Raw genomic sequence first — 24,974 nt, forward strand, 5'->3', positions numbered from 1 at the left:
AAATATCACATTTACATAAGTATTCAGACCCTTTACTCAGTACTTTGTTGAAGCACGTTTGGCAGCGATTACAGCCTTCAGTCTTCTCTGGAGCAAGTTTTCATTGAGGATCTCTCTCTACTTTGCTCTGTTCATATTTCCCTCGATCCTGACTGATCTCCCAGGCCCTGCCACGGAAAAACATCCCCACAGCATGATGCTGCCACCACCATGCTTCACCGTAGGGATGGTGCCAGGTTTCCTCCAGATGTGATGCTTGGCATTCAGGCCAAAGTGTTCAATCTTGGTTTCATCAGACCAGAGAATCTTGTTTCTCATGGTCTGAGAGTCTAGGTGCATTTTAGCAAACTCCAAGCAGGCTGTCATGTGCCTTTTACTGAGGAGTGGTTTCTGTCTGGCCACTCTACCATAAAGGCCTGATTGGTGGAGTACTGCAGAGATGGATGTCCATCTGGAAGGTTCTCCCAGCTTCACAGAGGAACTGTGGAGCTCTGTCTGTGACCATTGTGTTCTTGGTCACCTCCCTGACCACGGCCCTTCTCTCCTGATTGCTCAGGTTGGCCGGGCGGCCAGCTCTAGGAAGAGTATTGGTGGTTCCAAACTTCTTCCATTTAAGAATGATGGCGGCCACTGTGTTCTTGGGGACCTTCAATGGGCTCCCGAGTGGTGCAGCGGTCTAAGGCACTGCTTCTCTGAGCTAGAGGCGTCACTACAGACCCTGGTTCGATTCCAGGCTGTATCACAACCGGCTGTGATTGGGAGTCCCATAGGGCAGCGCACAATTGGCCCAGCATCGTCCAGGTTTGGCCGGGGTAGCCAGTCATTGTAAATAAGAATTTATTCTTAACTGACTTGCCTAGTTAAATAAAAAATGCTGCAGAAATGTTTTGGTACCCTTCCCCAGATCTGTGCCTAGACACAATCCTGACTCTGAGCTCTACGGACAATTCCTTCGGCCTCATGGCTTGGCTTTTGCTCTGACATGCACTGTAGGACCTTTTTATATAGACAGGTGTGCCTTTCCAAATCATGTCCAATCGAGTGAATTTGCAACCGGTGGACTCCAAGTTGTAGAAACATCTCAAGGATTATCAATGGGAACAGGATGGACCTGAGCTCAATTTTGAGTCTCATAGCAATGGGTCTGAATACTTATGTAAATAATATCGGATTTTTATTTTCAATAAATTTACAAACATTTCTAAAAACCTGTTTTTGCTTCGTCATTATGGGGTATTGTGTGTAGATTGCTGAGGAAAACATTTTATTTAATCAATTTTTAGAATAAGGCTGTAACAAAATGTCAAGGGGTCTGAATACTTTCAGAAGAAACTGTATGTAATGAATTGTATGTGTGAGTGCACACATTGAAGGGGGCCAGCTAAAAATAACATTTTGTAGACGTTCCTGCTAGACATTTAAATCCCGCCTTCCTAGCATCCTGATAACCTTGTGTTGACCCTTTACCCAATAACCCTGACTTCCGAAATACAATATCCCATGCTGCATTACAGGTTCAACTAAATTGAAGGGATTGGAGGAGGAGAAGACATTGATGAATACACAATGTGTCTTACATAGCAGGGTGTCTGTCCTACTCGGCTCGGGATTGATTTGGGTTGGATGTTGTGTCAACATGGATCAGCATTTATTTATGACGTAACGAAAACCCAAGCAACTTCCATTGTGGAGCTTTGCACTAAGATGTGATGCTCTGAACTCTTAACTGTGTTGGAACTAACTCTTGGGAAAACAGTGCAGCCCAGTGGATTGGCAGCTTATTGGATTCTCTACATTAACTTTTTTCTTTAGACTCCTGTAAGACTTTCCATACAAAACGGGACTTATTGCTATTAAGTTGAATAGCACCTAGGATTCAATCAAAGGCCCGTTGTTGATAAGCATAGAGCACTTTACTTTTGAAGGTAATTTACGCTTGAGTTGCGCTCTGTAGCCTCCACCATGAATGCGATCTTCGAAGGTCAGGGAAGTTACCTTTAAAAGACTTTGTCAACAGTGTAGTGCCTTAACAATGCGCCTTTAACTGAATCCGGTCCAAAGTCTGTCTCAGACCAACTTTTAAAAAGCTCTTGACTGTATTTAGGTTTGTCTAACTGATATAGTCTCTGTAGATATTTCACCCAGGTAGTCTTTTTATTTATCATCTTATTTGGCTTTGGGGACAGTATGTGCTACCAAACAGTTTCTATGATAAATTATTTTTGTTTTAAGTTAAGACTTATTAGAATATTATAATTAAATATTCTGCAACTTTTCAATTATTCCTTCCATGAAACATGCCCGCAAGGGAGAGACAATTACAAGATTCTAATGCAATATTTGTATGTAGTTGTGATGAGGCTAGGCTACACATTAAGGCTCTAGCTAAGTTCCACAGCAGTGCCTTGTCCTTTACTTCTTTTTCCACGACTTCACAAATTGTGGGTTCTGATCATCAGTGAGAATAGTCTGTAATGTTATTGCAGTGAAATCGGGCCAATGCAGTGTGATGTGATAGTTTTATGAAAACTATCCAAAAAAGGCACACATGCCAAGACATGTTTAATAAATACATCAGGGAAAACATGTCATTTTTCTCAGTACCGTGAATATAGTACCATAAATACATCAGGCACATGCTTACCCTGATGTATTTGTTAAACATGTCTTGGCATGTGCCTTTTGGATAGTTAATATTCATGGTACTGATTTTAAAATAGTGGAAAATGTAATTATTTATATTGTCAAGTGTATATGAAGTATTTAAATATTTAAAGTGAAGCTGGTTTGGACACAGTAGTTTGTTTTTGAGTCATTCCTTATGGTTTGTATCGCTGTTATTTTTTTTACATGTGAAGTATCTTCTTGGGTCAGTCTACTCATCACTTTCGGCTCTAGTCTATTACAACACTGTCTTTTCACTATCCACGTCAGAATTCAGTTTTGGCCTTCATATATACTGTGCATTCCGAAAGTATTCAGATCTTGACTTTTTCCACATTTGTTACATTACAGCCTTATTCTAAAATGTATTAAATAGTCCCCCCCAATCTACACACTACCCCATAATGAAAAAGCAAAAACAGGTTTAGAATTTCTTAATTTATTACAAATAAAAATAATTCACATTTACATAAGTATTCAGACTCAGTACATTTGTTGAAGCACCTTTGGCAGCGTTTACAGCCTAGAGTCTTCTTGGGTATGACGCTACAAGCTTGGCACACCTGTATTTGGGGAGTTTCTCCCATTCTTCTCTGCAGATCCTCAAGCTCTGTCAGGTTGGATGGGGAGTGCCGATGCACAGCCATTTTCAGGCCTCTCTCTAGAGATGTTCGATCGGGTTCAAATCCGGGCCACTCAAGGACATTGAGACCACTCCTGCGTTGTCTTGGCTGTGTGCTTAAGGTGTTTGTCCTGTTGGAAGGTGAACCTGCTGAGCAATCAGGGGAGAAGGGCCTTGGACAGGGAGGTGATCAAGAACCTGATGGTCACTGACAGCTCCAGAGTTCCTCTGTGGAGATGGGAGGATCTTCCAGAATGACAACCATCTCAGCAGCACTCCACCAATAAGGCCTTTATGGTAGAGTGGCCCGGCGGAAGCCACTCCTCAGTAAAAGGCACGACAGCCCACTTGGTGTTTTGCAAAAAGGCACCTAAAGGACTCTGACCATGATGAATATCAGATTCTCTGGTCTGATGAAAACAAGCGTCACGTCTGGAGGAAACCTGGCACCATCCCTACGGTGAAGCATAGTGGTGGCAGCATCATGCTGTGGGTATGTTGTTCAGCTCTAGGAAGAGTCTTGGTGGTTCCAAACTCCTTCCATTTAAGAATGATCGAGGCCACTGTGTTCTTGTGGACCTTCAATGCTGCAGACATTTTTTGGTATCCTTCCCCAGACCTATGCCTCGACACAATCCTGTCTCTGGCCTCTACGGACCATTCCTTTAACCTCATGGCTTGGTTTTTGCTCTGACATGCACTGTCAACTGTGGGACCTTATATAGACAGGTGTGTGCCTTTCCAAATCATGTCCAATCAATTGAATTTACCACATGTGGACACCAATCAAGTTGTAGAAACATCTCAAGGATGATCAATGGAAACAGGATGCACCTGTGCTCAATTTCGTGTCTCGTAGCAAAGGGTCTGAATATTTGTCCTTTACTCCTTTTAATACATTTGCAAACATTTCTAAAAAACTGTTTTTGCTTTGTCTCATTATGGGGTATTGTGTGTAGATTGAGGAAAAACAATATTTCATCAATTTGAGAATAAGGCTGTAAAGTAATAAAATGTGGAAAAAGTCAAGGGGTCTGAATACTTTCCGAATGCACTGTTGAGGTATCAAATTGTTAACATCACTGCACATTTAATTCACGCTACAGATTAAGGGCTGGATAACATTTAAAGAGACTTGTTTTTTGCATTTTTGCCTTTGACCTATTCCCTCTCCAGGAAATGGATGCAATCTGCCCCCAAATATTGTGCCTGATAAGCATGTCATAGCTCCTTGTTTTATCTTTACATGTTTCATTAAACATTTGTATCACTGAAGGCTGATTTTAGAAATATTAGCCATTTAACACTTGGACCAGAGTAGCTTAGTTACTGTAATGTATACATAAGATCACCCATACTGCACCTCCGCAACCCAATGTTTCAAGCATTTTTCTTGTTGACAAAAAGTGCAAGAGATTATATAAATAATGTGTCTTATGTTAACACAGCATGATGCCAAGAGGCTTGTCTAGTCACACAGAATTCACTCATTCTGTTGAAAGATTCCAAGAAGCATTGTTGAAATTGACCCTATTTTGGTACAGCAGCAAAATATTTTACTAAATCTGAATTGTATAACCCTCACCCTTGCAATTTTTTCAGGCTGAAGAACTACAGTATGTACTGTGTGAACTGCCTTTAGACTGAAATCCTGGTACAGTATTTTTGCATACAGTACATGGGACCTATTTTGTTGAACAGTAAGTAGAATATTTACTATCTGTAAAGTTTTTTTCAAATGTGTTTTTATATAGATGCTGAAATCTATACTCGCTATTAAAATAAACTGTTAGAACTTGTTAATCCTTTTTATTGTGTGTTAGTCGGAGTTGGGGTCAATCCGTTTCAATTCAGTCCTTTCAGGACATATCTACCATAAACATAACAAGCAATTCTCCACTCCTTAATTTAATCCCTTAATTTACTCTAGTGTTGGTGTCTGCAGTGGTCTTGTTTCCTAAAATGTATATTATACTATGAGTACTTCAGTGGGACTCAATTGTTTTATTCAAGATGAGAGGGAAAAAAGATTATGCAAATAAGTCTTTAAATAAATAAAAAAATAACTCCATTTTGGGAACTGTTTTGTACAATACCTTTTCCAAACGTATAAAATGAATCTGAAAAACAATGAACTAAAAAAAGTCATCATGGGAGCCTTTGCCCATGTGCAGCAGGTTTTTGAAGAGGATGACATTATAAAAGTTATTGCCTCCCTTCTGGAACCTGTGTTCTGTGTCTATAGGAAACGAGACTGTCCCTGAAGCTGTGTGCAGTCAGAGACAGTCAGCATGTGAATTTGGGCTCGTCAAAGTACTGCCAAAGTTTAAGAAGACCAGAGTAAATAAGTATATATTTAAGACTTGATTTTTTGAAGTGAATTTCCAACACTGAACAAAACCAAAGGAGAGCAATTTTTGGTGCAATACAGTTGACAAGCTTAATTCAGAGTCCACAAATGTTATCAAGTCGTAGACTGCTGTCCCTAGACTGTGGCTTTGCAGGTGCGAACTCTGTAGGACGCTGTCAATGATGACCTGGGAATTTGCTAAATGCCTTCACTAAATCAGATAATTAAGATGGTGTTTTAGGAGTCAACTGTATAAATCTGCACTCTCATTGTACTATCTGTACTGTTCTCCCTTTTGGACAACTTTTTTGTCTCACCAATATTGAATTACAAATACTGCCTTTTGTTTGACCGATACATTCGGATATGTTGCAGAAGGTGAACTTACCTCAGTTCCTTCAGTATGTCTTCTAGCAGCAGGGCTTGGCTCACTGGTGTTTGGGGCTCTGGACAGACATATGTCGAAAGGTAGCTAGCTGGCTGCTGTATTGTGACTGTAAACCATGAACAACAACAAACATCACCACCAGCTTTCTGCATGTGGGTGCTATGAGAGAAACATTAAACAAGGGAGAAGTTGCTGACACCAAGACAGATTTTCCTCTCTCATACAAGTACCCAGAGCCATATTTAGATAATCATAACTATAGGGTTCTGCACGTACCAACTGAGTTCAGCGCTCACTGTTCTAAGCCACTCCAGGAAGCAGTGGGGGTCACAAGCGCTGGTCCCTGCACAGGTTTGAGGAGTGAAGGGATGGACATGGGAAGTCCTCTAGGGTGTGGGTAATGATCACTGACCTGTGCTCTTTCCATTGGTAACAGGACAGGAGACTCTGCAGCACTCTATCCCCATCTGCCCCTGAGGTTGACACACATACACCAATTTTAGAATGTGTTGAAGAAAAACATCTGCTCACTGAAGTCCAGGGTCATATTCATTTGTACACAATGTAGCAAACGGAAACCAGAGTTTCGTATTGGACAAGTTCAGTTAGTCCCTTCCTGTTGCAGTACATTTTCTTCCGTTTAGTCTAGTCCAACTCTTTTGGCCCCAAAAAAAATCGTAAAACCACCATGTCAAAAAAAGTTATGTGATCAATGGCAAATGTTTACATTTTTAATTGAGGCTCTGACAGTACTTTTGACAGTATTTCAATCTGAAGGAAGTAGGGTTTGAAGAGACTTATGCATGCGAATCCCGCATTTTAACAATTTTCCCACCAGAGATATGTTTCCATATAAAAGGCCGTGCGTGATGACGTAGTGCATATAATACATTTTGCGGTTAAATTCCTATGTAACGAATTACAAAATACAAGTTAAATGGGTTTCCATCGCATTTTCAACTCCACTGATGATTTTGTCACAAACTGTTCTGTTGCGTTATATTGCTAGTGTGCCTACTCTGGTATTGGCATGTGCGCTCTAGCCAACAGCTCGCAGATACAGTACAGGTTTATCCTACATTATGAGATTATGGACAAAATAGAGAGATTATTTTTATTTGTCAAACTGCAGCCAAGCATTGATAATCATGTCACCAGAAATAAGACCCTCGACATTTATTGGAAAGGAGCATGAAGTTTATTTTATTTGTAGGCTAATGAACTGCATGCTTTCCCGACGAGACATAATGGGAGGACCACACAACATGTTATCGCATGACTCCCAAAGTTTGTTCAATATGATGGTAATTTAAGCAATAAGGCCCGAGGAGGTGTGGTATACGGCCAATATAATACCGCTAAAACCTGTTATGGAACGACGCACAACCACATCGAACACCATTGGGGTGAATTTGAAAGCCGACTGCGAGCCTGGACTATAAAATCACTACATATCCCATCCAGCCAAGCGGGGAGAGGCGGCCCGTTTTCACTGTTCCTAAACCAGTTAGAAACGTCCAGCTAACCATACGCCAGTGACACCGGTGGATCTCAAAACTGAACTTGGATCCGCGTTAAGTAGCAACGATACCCTTCGCCACCGTTTTATGCCACTACATATGGCTAGAACCAGACATGACTTCGCAACAAAACAATAACTAATTTCCAAGTTTGTTTCCAGTGAATTTCTTAGTTACATGATTGTATAACAAGCAAACGAGTTTTGAAGTTGAGGGTGCAGTATTTAAGAAGTTTGGCAATGAGGATGAAAACTAGCATAGTTCCGCTAGCCCTTTAGCCAGGGAAAACCAAGCTCGGGACAGGATATAGCTGGGCCCACATGAACCCTAGACTAATTCAGGACAAATTGTAGTTTTTATGCTCTGATATCAGGAGCTTGTGGCGAAAAGTTCCATTTAAACAAGTCAGAGACAAACGAATGCATAAGATAAGAACTATTTAAGGAGAGCGAATCCATATACAATCCCGAAATCAGCTGTAACTGTCAAGAGTAAAAAATAAAGATGTTTGAGTGAACCTGGGTCTTTAAAACTCTATTACAGTTATTTACTGTTCTCAGTCTGAGTGGAAACGTTGTTCGCAGAGTTCACAACTCGCTACACTTGTGAAAAACAAGTTTTGGTTTATTTCATAACCATCATTTATGAGTTATGACAGGTGCATACACCACCACCTACAGTACTGGTGTGTGAGGCCATTCACGGCCTATCTGTATTACGTTATTTGATACGATACTCGTCTAAATTCTAACATAACCTCTACCCACATCTCAACATTCTTCAACCCACCTCTCAATAGACTAAAACCAACCTCAGCCTGTCAGTGACTTGGATGAAACGGAAACCTTCGAGCATGTCAGGTTTCTCTGTCTTGTTAATGTTGAGGGAGCTTGTGCGCCTGAGCATGCATAGAAGTACCTGGCCTGCTGCGCTCGTGGGACATTTAAGCCATGAACAATGCCTGACAGGCAACCCCCGTCTCCCAGGCTGCATGCTGCCCTCAAGACCAGAGCCAATCGCTTGCAAGGAACGAGCAGATAGCCAAGAAGGTACGTTTCCATTGGGGCTGTGACTGTTAACGACAAGAATGGGTTTGTCAAGTAATCTTTCGATATTTAACAGACCTTTTATGTTATTGCATTGGAGGGATGTGTATGACTGGATGAAATTGAAATACAAAATTGACCTCCAGTGGTTATTGTAACCCTGTAACTGTAATCGGAATACATTTTAATAGGACTGGCCTCTACTTTCTTAGGTTATAACATGGTCTATATGAAATTAAACTAATTTGAGACATGTTCAAATTAGTCCCAAAATATTTGGATTTCTTCCAGGCTGAACTTGGGTCACCTTAAATCACACACATCTTTAATCTAATATTCTAGCTCTATCCAAACTTGTTTAGGCATTTTAGGAAAATAAGAAAATGGCAACAGAGGAAAAAACAAAGTACCAAAACACATGAAGAAGTGAAAGGAAAGGGTTTCAAAGGTGAAGAAAGGCAAATGAGTGGATCCAGAAATCAGGAATACTCTGGATACTATCCCTAAACATGAACTTTAACCCAGTAACTCTGAACTGATGGACTTGGAAGATAATGGACATTCTCTGTGCGTAAACCTCAGTGTTGCTCAACACACAGGCCCTCAGTAACAGTGTAGCCAAACTGGTGAACAGAAGTACAATATTAGGCCACACTAAACCTTCCAATGGAAAAACTGACATTTCAGTGGAAACTGTATGTTTCTGTATGAGAGATGTTGGAAAAATATTGTGGACAATGCCCTTAGCCGTGGTATATTGGCCATGCACCACAAAACCCCTAAAGTTCCTTATTGCTATTATAATCTGTTTACCATTCCACTGTACAGTAACATGCTATTTTGGGCTCCCTTGTGGCTCGGGGGTCTAAGATACTGCATCTCAGTGCAAGAGGCGTCATTGCAGTACTTGATTCGAATCCAGGTTGCATCACATCCGGCTGTGATTGGGAGTCCCATAGGGCGGCGCACAATTGGCCCAGCGTTGTCCGGGTTTGGCCAGGGTAGGCCGTCATTGTAAATAAGAATTTGTTCTTAACTGACTTGCCTAGTTAAATAAAGATTACATTTTTAAATATACATGACGTCAGAGCTCTGACTCTGCGCCTTATAGCGCTGTATGAGTTTTGATTTACAGACGTTCTGAACTTGAGCAACTCGCGTGACAAGTTGCCCCCCATCCTTCTCGCTAATTGGGCAATTGTCTGAGTGAGGGAAACGCTATAAATTAAAAGGACTCTATGTATTTTGAAAGCTGAGACTTATGTCATACAAGCAAGCCAAACACCCCTGAATGCACTTCACAGTTCCATATAAAACTCATGTCACATTTATGATCACTATGTTTGATGTACAGTTGTAAGATTACATGGTGCCATGCCCTGGGTTGTTCTGAACACAGCACGCGCACTCATGACTCATTTCTATGCACACCAAAATTGTTTCCCAGAATTGCATTATGGAAGCCTAACACTGTAATATTGTATTTTATGACGTTGTTGGTAATGTTGGCAATAGAACAAGCTTTCATATGATGCCCACCTGTCCCAGACTGCGATTTATAATGCATCGTTTTTCGATTGCGAATACAACACTAATTGTGTGATGACGGGGTTGCCGGGTTGTTGCCCAAACAAAACAACTGCAAGTGTGCTTGCTCTATTTCCTCAACGGCACAGCTAGGAGAGTTCAAAAAAGCCTTATTCTTTTGTTGCACCTGCCTGACATTTTACAGGAATATTCTTATCATGTTACTGAATGTATCCGGAGTATTTTCTGATTTCGTTATCAACGAATGTGAACAAATGTGAACTGTTGTCCTCATTTTTGGTCTAATAATTTTCCCATAATCTCCAAACTGTTCCCTTTCAATTGCTACCATGGTTATACATTTTCATATTCATTTTTGTAAGAATACATTTAAATGTAGCCCTATCCATATAGGCCCATTCCCACGGGTGTAAAGAGGTTAAGGGCTCTTCTATGTACAGTTACTGCAACAGCTTGCTGGCAGGTGCTCCTGATGTCCTGTGCTAAAATTAGCTGTATGTACACCAAAATAACCACATGGAAATTGTGTATTGCAGCCAGTCATCTTTCATTTATTTTAAGGTATGGAAACTATTAAACAAGAAAATGTACTTCTTCATGTTAATACATTTATTAAACTTTTTTTTTTTTTTTTTTTACATTATCTGCAAACCTATTGCCTGCATTTCAATCGAAGACATGGAATCGAAGACATTTGACATGAAATCGAAGACGTGCAAGTGACAGGTTGCATACAGTAGCTTGACATTACATACTGGAATTTTGTCATGTATACAACTTTAGATTTGAAGATGGAACACTCAAATTGTTAACATTCCTTGTAGTGCACACACTGCTGTGAATATAACATTTTATATACTATAAGCACACAAAAATGACAGTTACATTCATTTTTAAACATGTACAGAATTTTAATCTTTACTTTTTCATATTTCTATAAGCATTTTATTTCAATTGCTATTACCACTTGTCTATTCTGATGTAAATCCTCACCATACAGAGGCATTGAGTGTCATGGTGCATCTTATCTACATATTGCTCTCAGTTAGACCCGGTATACACTCAAGTTGTACAACTGCTGTTGAGCTAGATTCTATCATTAGCGAAACCAACATCCGCATAGCGGTCATTTTGGTGGTGTCGGAGCGGTGGTGTGGCGTTAGAGCTGTCAAACCCACAAGCGGCTCCTTGTGTTACCTTATCGCGGAAGGTGACATTTTTTTAATTTTATTTTTACCCCGTTTTCTCCCCAATTTCGTGGTATCCAATTGGTAGTTACAGTCTTGTCTCATCGCTGCAACTCCCGTACGGATTCGGGAGAGGCGAAGGTCGAGAGCCATGCGTCCTCCGAAACACAACCCAGCCAAGTCGCACTGCTTCTTGACACAATGCTCACTTAACCCAGAAGCCAGCCACACCAATGTGTCGGAGGAAACACCGTACACCTGGTGACCGTGTCAGCGTGCACTGCGCCCAGCCAACCACAGGAGTCGCTAGTGCGCGATGGTACAAGGGCATTCCTGCCGGCTAAACCCTCCCCTAATCCGGACGACGCTGGGCCAATTGTGCACCGCCCCATGGGTCTCCCAGAATCGAACCCAGAATCTCTAGTGGCACAGCTAGCACTGCGATGCAGTGGCTTAGACCACTGCGCCGGTCGGGAAGCCCTGGACACTGACATTTGATGCAATGAAACTTTATATCACGTTACAAGTTCAAACACTTGAATGTGTGATGTTCTACTGTCTACACCTTGACTAGACTGATAGGCTATAAATCCCCCCATCAAAATGAACATGAAAACATGCATTAGCCCCTGTCAATATTTCTATAAATCGATAGAGCCTACATTTTCTATCACCGTTTTGAACTTTAACGCGGTAGGGATAATAAGAAAGGGAGTGGTTGGTGACACAAAAGCAGCCGCTCACCGATTTGTCATCTCATACCGCAGTTATACACTATGCGGATGTTGGCCAACGAGGGTTTACGCTCGATCTGATTGAATTGAGGTCTTTGTAATTCTTTTTGTGCAGACAAATTGTTGTATCAAAACAGTTGTACAACTTGAATGTGTTCCAGGCCTTGAGTTAGTTTGGTAAGCCTTAGTGGAGACCCTCTATGTAGTTACCAGGGAGCATCCCAGACCTGCCAGTCCTTTGCACCGTGCCGTACACCCAACCCCCATCAATGGGCTGCACGCTGTGGATGATGTCACCGTCCCGAAACGACACCTCATCCGTGTCTTGGCTCACGTAATCGTAGAGGGCTCTATACACACTCTGTGGCAAGATAGCACCAAGGTGAGACAACAGCTACATCCCAAATGGCACTTTATTCCCTAATCTTGCACTACTTTTGACCAAAGTAGTGCACTAAATAGGGAAAAGGGTGCCAATTGGGGACCCCACCTACCCAGTCGGGGTGCAAAAACACATCAACTGAAACAGTAGGCTACATTTGATCGGACTCACACTATTGGGGCCAACCCGACCTGTACTGGGCTGGCTTGGATATTTTCTTTTCATATGAACCTTTCCAGCGTGGTTCCAGCAACTATTGTTTATGATTAACCATGCTTGCCCAGTACAGTTTGGTCTGGCTCATCAAGTGTGAAAGGGTATTTATTAGGATGCATGATGCTGATTTCTATTGTCGAGCAAACACAATGTTTGTATCCCTGATGCTTGTCACAGACTTGATTGATTGATAAATGACTACTATATTAATAGATAGATTAATTCACCTGCAGGGACCGTAAGGAGTGCATACTGGTCTGGTGCATGTAGCTGTGCCCCTGGACGTGTCCACTGGGGTAGTACGCGCCTGGCAGCACAGGAGCTGCAGAGACACACCACAGACAGTCTGTTACAGTATAGACACTATTGGATCAGTTGTTGCCTAAACACGGGGCTGACTCCATTATCCAGCAGCATGCTAAGATATTGATGGCAATATTGATGGCTATCTAACCGTTGGCTGCTGCTGTGGCTACAAATAAAGGAAACTTGAATATGTTGTTTGTTTGTTACTTGGGTTCATGATGAATCACAGTAAGACAACTTAAAAAGGTGGTATGGTTGAAGGGCTCCCTTGTAAAAGAGACCTTGGACTCAATGGGATTCCACCCTGCCTGAATAAAGATGAAATATAAAGTTAGACTCAGGAATATGACCTCATCATAAATAGCAGGCCAACTTCCTGCTTACAGAAATAAAAAACAAAACCCAGACCGGGACCAAATCTCTCAAGACCCAGACATCAAAAATAAAATGTCTATACAATATTAAGACCCACCTACGATGACACCAGGCCTCCGGGCCATCTCCACTATGTACTGGTGCACACCCTTGTGCTCTGTATTTTCTGTTTGGACGTTTTGACGCAGCTGGCCACGCACAAGGTAAGGTGCATGAACACCATGTGTGACTCCTTGTGGGCCCATCACCTCAAAGTCCTTGTGGTATTTCACCTGCAAGAGACAGACAAGTTTACATGCTATCAGTGTATTCTGAGGATAAGAATTTTTAACCAGGGTTAATTAAAAACAATTTTAAATTATAATTGGAAACTATTTCAATTACTATGTGAAACAGTCAGCTTATGCATCATCTAAATATGCACACTTTATTTCAGGGTAAGTTTTCTTTTTTAGGAAACACTGACAAATGTGTGTATGCAGACAACATATATCGTAAGTAAACTGTTTCAAACTACTTTTGTGCATGTTGGTTCAAAAAACACCCCAGCCTACATACAGCGCCTCCAGAAAGCATTCATACCCCTTGACCTTTTAAACATTTTGTTGTGTTTCTGGTGATTTTTTTGTCACTGGCCTACACACAATACCCCATAATGTTAAAGTGGAATTGTGTTTTTGTCACTGGCCTACACACAATACCCCATAATGTTAAAGTGGAATTGTGTTTGACATTTTTACAAATTAATTAAAAATGAAAAGCTGAAATGTCTTGAGTCAATACAATAAGTATTCAAACCCTTTTATGGCAAGCGTAAATAAATTCAGGATGAAACATTTGCTTAACAAGTCACAGAAGTTGCATGGACTCACTCTGTGTGCAATAATAGTGTTTACCATGATTTTTGAATGACTACCTAATCTCTGTACCCCACACATACAATTATCTGTAAGGTCCCTCAGTTGAGCAGTGAATTTCAAACACAGATTCGACCAGAGAGGGTTTCCAATGCCTTGCAAAGAAGGGAAACTATTGGGAGATGGGTTAACAAAAAAGGAGACTTTGAATATCCCTTTGAGCATGGTGAGGTTATTAATTGCACTTTGGATGGTGTATCAATACACAATCACTACAAAGATACTTGTGTTCTTCCTAACTCAGTTGCAGGAGAGCAAGGAAACAGAGTTTAATGGCTGGGATAGGAGAAAATGGAGGATGAATGAAAAACATTGAGTTACTCCACAATACTAACCTAAATGACAGAGTGAAAAGAAGGAAGCCTGTACAGAATAAAACATATTCCAAAACATGCATCCTGTTTGCAATAAGGCACTAATGTAAAACAGCAAAAAATGTGGCAAAGAAATTAACTTCATGTCCTGAATAAAAAGTGTTATGTTTGGAGCAAATCCAACATAACACATCACTGAGTACCACTCTTCATATTTTCAAGCATGGTGGTGGCTGCATCATGTTATGGGTATGCTTGTCATCGGCAAGGACTAGGGAGTTTCTTTTTTATAAAAAGAAACAGAATAGAGCTAAGCAAAGGCAAAATCCTAGAGTAAACCTGGTTCAGTCAGCTTTCCAAAAGACACTGGGAGACAAATTCACTTTTCAGCAGGACAATATACAGTGGGGGGAAAAAGTATTTGATCCCCTGCTGATTTTGTACGTTTGCCCACTGATAAAGAAAGGATCAGTCTATAATTTTAATGGTAGGTTTATTTGAACAGTGAGAAACAGAATAACAACATAAATATCCAGAAAAACGCATGTCAAAAATGTTATAAATTGATTTGCATTTTAATGAGGAAAATAAGTATTTGACCCCCTCTCAATCAGAAAGATTTCTGGCTCCCAGGTGTCTTTTATACAGGTAATGAGCTGAGATTAGGAGCACACTCTTAAAGGGAGTGCTCCTAACCGCAGCTTGTTACCTGTAAAAAAGACACCTGTCCACAGAAGCAATCAATCAATCAGATTCCAAACTCTCCACCATGGCCAAGACCAAAGAGCTCTCCAAGGATGTCAGGGACAAGATTGTAGAGCTACACAAGGCTGGAATGGGCTACAAGACCATCCCAAGCAGCTTGGTGAGAAGGTGACAACATTTGGTGTGATTATTCGCAAATGGAAGAAACACAAAAGAACTGTCAATATCCCTCGACCTGGGGCTCCATGCAAGATCTCACCTCGTGGGGTTGCAATGGTCATGAGAACGGTGAGGAATCAGCCCAGAACTACACGGGAGGATCTTGTCAATGATCTCAAGGGAGCTAGGACCATAGTCACCAAGAAAACAATTGGTAACACACTACGCCATGAAGGACTGAAATCCTGCAGCGCCCGCAAGGTCCCCCTGATGAAGAATACATGTACATGCCCGTCTGAAGTTTGCCATTGAACATCTGAATGATTCAGAGGACAACTGGGTGAAAGTGTTGTGGTCAGATGAGACCAAAATGGAGCTCTTTGGCATCAACTCAACTCGCCGTGTTTGGAGGAGGAGGAATGCTGCCTATGACCCCAAGAACACCATCTCCACCGTCAAACATGGAGGTGGAAACATTATGCTTTGGGGGTGTTTTTCTGCTAAGGGGACAGGACAACTTCACCGCATCAAAGGGACGATGGACGGGGCCATGTACCGTCAAATCTTGGGTGAGAACCTCCTTCCCTCAGCCAGGGCATTGAAAATGGGTCGTGGATGGGTATTCCAGTATGACAATGACGCAAAACACACAGCCAAGGCAACAAAGGAGTGGCTCAAGAAGAAGCACATTAAGGTCCTGGAGTGGCCTAGCCAGTCTCCAGACCTTAATCCCATAGAAAATCTGTGGAGGCAGCTGAAGGTTCGAGTTGCCAAACGTCAGCCTCGAAACCTTAATGACTTGGAGAAGATCTGCAAAGAGGAGTGGGACAAAATCCCTCCTGAGATGTGTGCAAACCTGGTGGCCAACTACAAGAAACGTCTGACCTCTGTGATTGCCAACAAGGGTTTTGCCACCAAGTACTAAGTCATGTTTTGCAGAGGGGGTCAAATACTTATTTCCCTCATTAAAATGCAAATCAATTTATAACATTTTTGACATGCGTTTTTCTGGATTTTTTTGTTGTTATTCTGTCTCTCACTGTTCAAATAAACCTACCATTAAAATTATAGGCTGATCATTTCTTTGTAAGTGTGCAAACGTACAAAATCAGCAAGGGCCCAAATACTTTTTTACCCCCACTGTATTTGTTATTTATTTAACTAGGCAAGTGAGTTAAGAACAAATTCTTATTTACAACGACGGCCTAACCCGGACAACGCTGGGCCAATTGTGAGCCGCCCTATGGGACTCCCAATCACAGCCGGTTGTGATACAGCCTGGAATTGAACCAGGGTCTGTAGTGATGCCACTAGCACTGAGATGCAGTGCTTTAGACCGCTGTGCCACTCAGAAGCCCAATAACCTAAAACACAAGGCCAAATATACACTGGAGTTGCTTACCAAGACGACATTGAATGTTCCTGAGTGGCCTCGTTACAATTTTGGCTTGAAAATCTATGGCAAGACTTGGAAATGGATGTCTAGCAATGACCAACAACCATCTTGACAGATCTTGAATAATTTTAAGAATAATGTGCAAATTTACAGGTGTGCAAAGCTCTGAATTACCCAGAAAATGACAAAGCCGTAATCGTTGCCAAAGGTGATTCTAACGTATTGACTCAGGGGTGTGAATTCTTATGTAAATGAGATATTTATTTATTGCAAAAATCCTTAAATGCATGTTTTCACTTAGTCATTATAGGGTATTGTGTGTAGATGGGAGGGAAAAATGTATAAATGTAAACCATTTTGAAATCTGGCTGTGACACAACAACATGTGGAATAAGTCAAGGGGTATGAATACTTTCTGAAGGCACTGTACGTATAGCTCCCAACTGATTTCCTCCCTCCAGTGGATGGGCAAAGAGACACTTGAACCTACATTACTGATCTGATCCTGGGCTCGTCGTAGTCTCTGCAGCTCAGGAGTGTCCAGCACAAATTTGAAGCCTCGTCCTTTGCTCTCCTCAAAGTCTTTCTTGTACTTCACCTGCAGATTGGGGAGCGCTTGAGCGGTTAACCGTAAAATGTATGCAACCAAGCAGTATACAGTTACTATATTCTTAGATGGAAAGTCAATTATAAGGTATTTTATCAAACAATGACAGTGCAACAACCCTTGTGTGTCTCTAACTACAGTATCCCAGTCCATAGGCACACTTGCTAACAAGTAAGTATTTTCCAAAATCTTTGGGTTAACCCACTTCAGTAGATTGTAACAAGCCTGGGCAAGGGCCATTAATTATACTATTATTCAACCAAGCAGTCTCCAAAATCAATGGCAAGAAAGACAATGGCCGTAATTCAACCCGAACACACTTTGTTGTTCTAAATCTAGAAAAGCACAAATCCATGCTGTCCATTTACTGTAATTTATGTACATTTCTGTAGCCCTTTATACTCGCACACAGGTTGAAAATGGCAGATTTGGGCACCCATAAGCGCCTAAATTGGAACACAGTGGCTGTCCTAAGTAACACCCTATAAATTACTTCAGAGCTTAGGCTCTGCCCTTCACAGCGCTGTATGGGTTTTGACTGACAGCTGTAAACAACAATAATAATCTTGTGATTGGTGGGGATGCAGGGTTGTGTTTGAAACTAAACAACTAGGCTAAAAGTTTGTTCCTGTAGTTCCTCAATGGCACAGCTAGGAGGTCTCCAAAAAGCACCTTATAAACTCAGGACCCTGTCTTTCAAAGATAATTCGTAAAAATCCAAATAACTTCACAGATCTTCATTGTAAAGGGTTTAAACACTGTTTCCCATGCTTGTTCAATGAACCATAAACAATTAATGAACACGCACCTGTGGAACGGTCATTAAGACACTAACAGCTTACAGACGGTAGGCAATTAAAGGTCACAGTTATGAAAACTTAGGACACTAAAGAGGCCTTTCTACTGACTCTGGAAAAACACCAAAAGAAAGATACCCAGGGTCCCTGCTCATCTGCGTGAACGTGCCTTAGCATGCTGCAAGGAGGCATGAGGACTGCAGATGTGGCCAGGGCAATAAATTGCAATGTCCGTAATGTGAGATGCTTAAGACAGCTCTACAGGGAGACAGGATGGACAGCTGATCGTCCACGCAGTGGCAGACCACGTGTAACAACACCTGCACAGGATCAGTACATCCGAACATCACACCTGCAGGACAGGTACAAGTTGGCAACAACTGCCCGAGTTACACCAAAAATGCACAATCCCTCCATCAGTGCTCAGACTGCCCGCAATAGGCTGAGAGAGGCTGGACTGAGGGCTTGTAGGCCTGTTGTAAGGCAGGTCCTCACCAGACATCACCAGCAACGTCGCCTATGGGCACAAACCCACCGTTGCTGGACCAGACAGGACTGGCAAAAAGTGCTCTTCCCTGACGAGTCGCGGTTTTGTCTCACCAGGGGTGATGGTCGGATTTGCGTTTATCGTCGAAGGAATGAGAGTTACACCGAGGCCTGTACTCTGGAGGGGGATCAATTTGTAGGTGGACTGTCCGTCATGGTCTTGGGCGGTGTGACACAGCATCATCGGAGTAAGCTTGTTGTCATTGCAGGCAATCTCAATGCTGTGCGTTACAGGGAAGACATCCTCCTCCCTCATGTGGTACCCTTCCTGCAGGCTCATCCTGACATGACCCTCCAGCATGACAATGCCACCAGCCATACTGCTCGTTCTGTGCGTGATTTCCTGTAAGACAGGAATGTCAGTGTTCTGCCATGGCCAGCGAAGAGCCCGGATCTCAATCCCATTGAGCACGTCTGGGACCTGTTGGATCGGAGGGCAATGAGAGGACGTTTCTTTTTTTGCTGAGTTTAGTAGAAGACTCTTGTGCATTGAAATGGCTTAGGAACTGTGCACACTTTGGAGAGGTGTGTGGCCACTTTGAGACACCAGTTTGTCCTCTCACCCAAACCCTTGTCATTTTTTGTCTTATGTTGCACCTACCCCACATTTCCAGGAATATTCTTATGTTACCGAATGTAAACAGAGTATTTTCAGATTTTGTTATGCTCAGATGTGTCAAAAAGTACAGTAAATGTCAAATGCACATAAAATCAACAGTGAAATGTTTGGATTCAGTCTTGTGTCAGGTTAACTGTTGTGTCCTCAACAATCTCCAAAGTGTTCCCTTTCAATTGCTACCATGCGTACGCATTTCATATTTCTTCTGTAAACAAACATTTTAATTCAGCCCTAGGCCAATTCCCACAAGGGTAAAGGGTTGAATGAGAATTATTATATCAAAGTACATCTCCAGAGAAAAGGCTCCATCAGAGCATGCCTTCTCCCTGCGCAGCTCACCATGCCCCAGTCTCCCAGCTCACCATGCCCCAGTACATGGAAACAAATGTCAAAACTGCAATTGGCATTTTTGGACTTTTAAATTAATTATATACTGAACAAAAATATAAATGCAACATGTAGAGTGTTGGTCCCATGTTTCATGAGCTGAAATAAAACATCCCATTAATGTTCCATACGCACAAAAAGCTTATTTCTCAAAAAATGTTATGCACAAATGTGTTTACATCCATGTTAGTGAGCATTTCTCCTTTGCCAAGATAATCTATCCACTTGACAGGTGTGGCATATCAAGAAGCTGATTAAACAGAATGATCATTATACAGGTGCACCTTGTGCTGGAGACAATAAAAGCCTACTCTAAAATGTGCAGTTTTGTCACACAACATATTGCCACGTCTGAAGTTTTGAAGGAGCGTGCAATTGGCTTGCTGACTGCAGGAATGTCCACCACCGCTGCTGTCAGAGAATTGAATGTTAAATTCTCTACCATAAGCAGCCTCCAACGTCGTTTTAGAAAATTTGGCAGTACGTTTAACTGGCCTCACAACCGCAGACCACGTGTAATCCACGCCAGCCCCGGACCTCCACATCCGGCTTCTTCGCCTGCGGGATCGTCTGAGGGCAGCCACTCGGACAGCTGATGAAATTTCTGTCTGTAATATAACCCCTTTGTGGGGAAAAAACTCATTCTGATTAGCTGGGCCTGGCTCCCCAGTGGGTGGGCCTATGCCCTTCTAGGCCCACCCATGGCTGCGGCCCTGCCCAATGATGTGAAATCCATAGATTAGAGTCTATTGAATTTATTTCCATTGACTGATTTCGTTATATGAACTGTAACTCAGTAAAATCGTTGACATTTTTGCATTTATATTTTTGTTCAGTATATACAGTGCATTCGGAAAGTATTCAGACCCCTTGACCTTTTCCACATTACAGCCTTACTCTAAAATTGATTAAATTGTTTTTTTCCTCTCATCAATCTACACACAATACCCCATAATGACAAAGTAAAAACATGTTTTTAAACTTTTAAGCAAATTTATAAAACTGAAACATCACATATACATAAGTATTCAGACCCTTTACTTAGTACTTTGTTGAAGCACCTTTGGCAGTGATTACAGCTTGGAGTATTCTTCGGTATGACGCTGCAAGCTTGGCACACCTGTATTTGGGGAGTTTCTCCCATTCTTCTCTACAGATCCTCTCAAACTCTGTCAGCCAGTAAAATATGCTGAGAAGGATTATCACCACAGCAAGCAAGGTACTTGGAGTCAAACAGACAGGCTTGGATGGGATCTTTCAGGTCAGGGCCCTCAGCAAGGCTCACAAAATTATTTTAGACCCAAGCCTTCCCCTGTACCGGGACTTTGAACTACTCCCCTCTGGGTGCAGGCATAGTGCACCCCCGGCATGAAAAACAGAACTAGACAATTTGTGCCAGATGTGATATCCCTCCTTAACAGCTCAGGCTAATGTTCCTATCGACCCAGTAAGAACAGCAGGCGAGTCTCTTTCTATTGGTATGTAACTGTTATGAAATGTTGTATTGTAAATTTGTTTTCTGTGGTATTTAAACAGCACTTTAAACATATGATACTGCAACAAAATTTCCCCATGGGGACAATAAAGTCAGTAAGTAAGTAAAGTCGGATAGAGAGCGTCATGGCACAGCTATTTTCAGGTCTCTCCAGAGACGTTTGATCGGGTTCAAGTCCGGACTCTGGCTGGGCCACTTAAGGGCATTCGGAGACTTGTCCCGAAGCCACTCCTGCGTTGTCTTGGCTGTGTGCTTAGGGTCATTGTCCTGTTGAAAGGTGAACCTTTTCCCTAGTCTGAGGTCCTGAGCAGGTTTTCATCAAGGATCTCTCTGTAATTTGCTCCGTTAATCTTTCCCTCGATCCTGACTAGTCTCCCATTCCCTGCCGCTGAAAAACATCCCCACAGCATGATGTGCCATCACCATGCTTCACTGTAGGGATGGTGCCAGGTTTCCTCCAGAAGTGATGCTTGGCATTCAGGCCAAAGAGTTCAATCTTGGTTTCATCAGACCCGAGAATCTAGTTTCTCATGGTCAGAGTCTTTAGGTGCCTTTTGGTAAACTGTCATGTGTCTTTTACTGAGGAGTGGTTTCCGTCTGGCCACTCTACCATAAAGGCCTGATTGGTGGAGTGCTGCAGAGATGGTTGTCCTTCTGGAAGGTTCTCCCATCTCCAGAGGAACTCTGGAGCTCTGTCAGAGTGACCATCAGGTTCTCGGTCACCTCCCTGACCAAGGCCCTTCTCCCCCAATTACTGAATTTGGCCGGGCTGCCAGCTCTAGGAAGAGTCTTGGTGGTTTCAAACTTCTTCCATTTAATGGAGGTCACTGTGTTCTTGGAGACCTTCAATGCTGCAGAAATGTTTTGGTACCCTTCCCCAGATCTGTGCCTCGACACAATCCTGTCTCAGAGCTCTACGGACAATTCCTTTGACCTCATGGCTTGGTTTTTGTTCTGACATGCACTGTCAACTGTGGGACCTTATATAGACAGGTGTGTGCCTTTCCAAATCATATCCAATCAATTGAATTTACCACAGGTGGACTCCAAGTTGTAGAAACATCTTGAGGATGATCAATGGAAACAGGATGCACCTGAGCTCAATTTCCAGTCTTATAGCAACGGGTCTGAATACTTATGTAAGTAAAGTATTACTATTTTTTTTAAACATTTCTAAAAACCTGGTTTTCACTTTGTCATTATGGGGTATTGTCTGTAGTTTTCATCCATTTTAGAATAAGGCTGTAACGTAACAAAATGTGGAAAAAGACAAGGGGTCTGAATACTTTCCCAAAGTACTATATATACCATTTATTCTGGAAGATTATAACTTAAAACTGCCTCATGAGCTTAGTTCAATTGTCATACCCCATCAAAACCCGAAAATATAAGCTTGTTTTAAGCCATTCTTTGTAAACAATGTATTTGTAAACAAATACTGTATAGCCTCAAAACATTGTTAAAACTATAATGTTGATGTCATTGATGGTCAGTCTGAGCATCCATAGCTCTGTCTATACATTTGAGAGTGGTTACATTGCTCCAGGCCCACCACTTTGTTTTTTAAACTGCAGATTGCACCTTTAACCTGAGGGTATTTAAAGGGCATTGTCCCAGAGACAGATTCAATAGATGCATAAGTCAACCTTATTGATCAAATTCTCTGTTAGTCAGAAGCCAGCACCCAATGCTAAAATGTTTCTTGACACTGTTACATAAAGCGCTGTCTCCATAGAAGGGACGGGAAACCTTCCATGTAAAATATCTAGAGGTCAGCTTTTGTCAGGCATAGTGGAAGTGAGTCTTGAGTAGGGAATAGTGCCAGGAACCCTCAAGAGTGAGATGGCAGCACAAAGTGCATGGGCAGGTGGAGAAGCCAGGGGGATCCTTCAGCAGCCAGCAGAGTTGAGCGCTAGCTCATTCCCCCTCATCCTGGGCTGTTTTCAATTGGAAGCAAACGGAGCAGGACCTACCTGCATTTTTCCAATAAGAAATGCTTGTTTACCTTTTGTTGCAAACCATTAAGCTACAGTGTGCACCAATGAATACACCCCCATAACGTCACACCTTGTTACATGTGCAGGCAAATTAAACTGCGTAGTTTCACTCTCCCCTCCATTCAATCCACTCCACGACTATATTGAATTAATATATTGATTGAAAAACAACTATGGTCATAAGAGTTTTTGATCTTCATATTTTTGGCAAACTAAGATTTTAAATGTAAAAGGGAATAATGATGGTTCAAAAGGCAAAGGTGTGTATACTGCATACCTGACTCTGAAGCTCACTTTGCTGTCTCAGTCGCAGGTTCTCAGGAGTATCTGCAACAATGGTGAATGACTGCTTTGGATAGTGCCTGCAAGGATGTTAGAAATATTTCTTATATGTTTACTATATCTTTCAATATTATCCGAGTTGCCACAACTGAATTTACTTCAAAATGAAAGTGATTCGATTGTATTTTATTCAATAAGGACAGTGGGAGTGAGTGAATCAGTGCACTGTTTTCTGCTCCCACACAAGTGATCTTTAGCCTAACAAAGCGACAGAGGAAGACCATGTTGGTTGAAACATTGTTTGCCATTTATCATTAAAAGCTCTGTAAAGTTTCACTTGTGGGAGCAACAAACCGTTTGCAGACAACACTAGTTCCTTAATCTGGGTCTGGGAAACCGACTTTAGGGTAAACCAATTACACCTGTAATATTTACCACCAACATTATTCAAATGACCTGAATAGAACACATCTATTCAAACTACAATACAGCACAAAAGTATGCAAAGGGTTTCTCACAAAGACAGCAATTAGCCATTGCAATTACATCGTTCAGTAAATTATATCCATTTAGAAGTGATTTGGTGCCTGGTTTAAGAGTCGAGGTAAAAATTCAGTAGGGAAATCCCATTTGGAGGCTAGGTGAACAACACGACTCACGAATTACAGTAGGGCTTCTTTTCATAGCCTTTGTAGTTCTTCATGTTGAGAGTCATCCTGCAGACCTCACAGTGGAAGCATCCTTTGTGCCAATACTGCATAAGAGTGTCGATACAAAAGGCAAAACCATCAGTTATCTCCAAAAAAATAAGACACCCATCAGTAAGTTCATCAGAGGTAGTCCTAAATGAAAAACAACAACACAATAGACAGGTCTCACCTTATCCAGGCAGTTGACTTTCTCTGTGGCATAAACAATTTTCCCACAGCGCGCACAATGAGGATTCATATTCACCAAATTAGTCTGACTTCAAAACTCAAAAGATAACAAGGAGCAGTAACACAGTAAACACAGGCTGTGTAGCAGTGTGGGTGTTGACTCTTGGAGGACTATCAAAGCACTGCCTCGGTTGGAAGGGAGGTGGACATAAAAAACATTTCCCCCCTGCCTAGACTACCCCTGAATCACACTTGAAACCTGCCCAATTTCATGATGTACATCGATTCAGGTCGGACTACATACCTATACATTAAAAAAAAATACAAAAAAAAAGATAAATAGTATACTGTAAAAATTAAAATACCCCAATAAAAATGGGCTATTCTGTACTTTCGCCTCCTTCATATGTACTTACTCACTCAGGCCCATATTCATATTTGCCTTCGAAAAATGTATACATTTTCATATCTTACTTTTCGTTCAAACATAGTACATGACGCATTACACTAAAATGGGTCTCAAAGACATGTCATCCA

General features: G+C 41.8%; 1 protein-coding gene across 2 annotated transcripts; it reads right to left on the reverse strand.

Moving 5' to 3' along the window:
* Positions 1-12,163: 12,163 nt before the first annotated feature.
* Positions 12,164-24,800, reverse strand: nebl (nebulette). 2 transcript variants are annotated; one of them, XM_029704027.1, is made up of 7 exons: positions 24,439-24,800; positions 24,219-24,313; positions 23,555-23,639; positions 17,320-17,427; positions 13,436-13,610; positions 12,885-12,979; positions 12,164-12,420 (listed from the first exon to the last, which is right to left on the reverse strand). In XM_029704027.1, the coding sequence occupies exons 1-7, from the start codon at positions 24,505-24,507 to the stop codon at positions 12,244-12,246; spliced, it is 804 nt and encodes a 267-aa protein (XP_029559887.1). In that variant the 5' UTR covers positions 24,508-24,800; the 3' UTR covers positions 12,164-12,243. The 2 variants fall into 2 exon arrangements, with proteins under 2 accessions (XP_029559887.1, XP_029559888.1); XM_029704028.1 differs by having other exon boundaries at positions 12,164-12,453.
* Positions 24,801-24,974: the final 174 nt, after the last annotated feature.

This window comes from Salmo trutta, chromosome 21 (assembly GCF_901001165.1).
Source record: "Salmo trutta chromosome 21, fSalTru1.1, whole genome shotgun sequence".
Lineage (NCBI taxonomy): Eukaryota > Metazoa > Chordata > Actinopteri > Salmoniformes > Salmonidae > Salmo > Salmo trutta.

What these genes read in the sequence shown, in the direction of transcription:
- nebl (XM_029704028.1), bottom strand. Translation starts at nt 24,507, where the DNA reads ATGAATCCTCATTGTGCGCGCTGTGGGAAAATTGTTTATGCCACAGAG. An exon ending in AAGTCAACTGCCTGGATAAG is followed by an intron (nt 24,314 to 24,438) that starts GTGAGACCTGTC and finishes ACTCTTATGCAG; the next exon opens with TATTGGCACAAAGGATGCTT. An exon ending in GAGGCCTGGTGTCATCGTAG is followed by an intron (nt 12,980 to 13,435) that starts GTGGGTCTTAAT and finishes GTGTCTCTGCAG; the next exon opens with CTCCTGTGCTGCCAGGCGCG.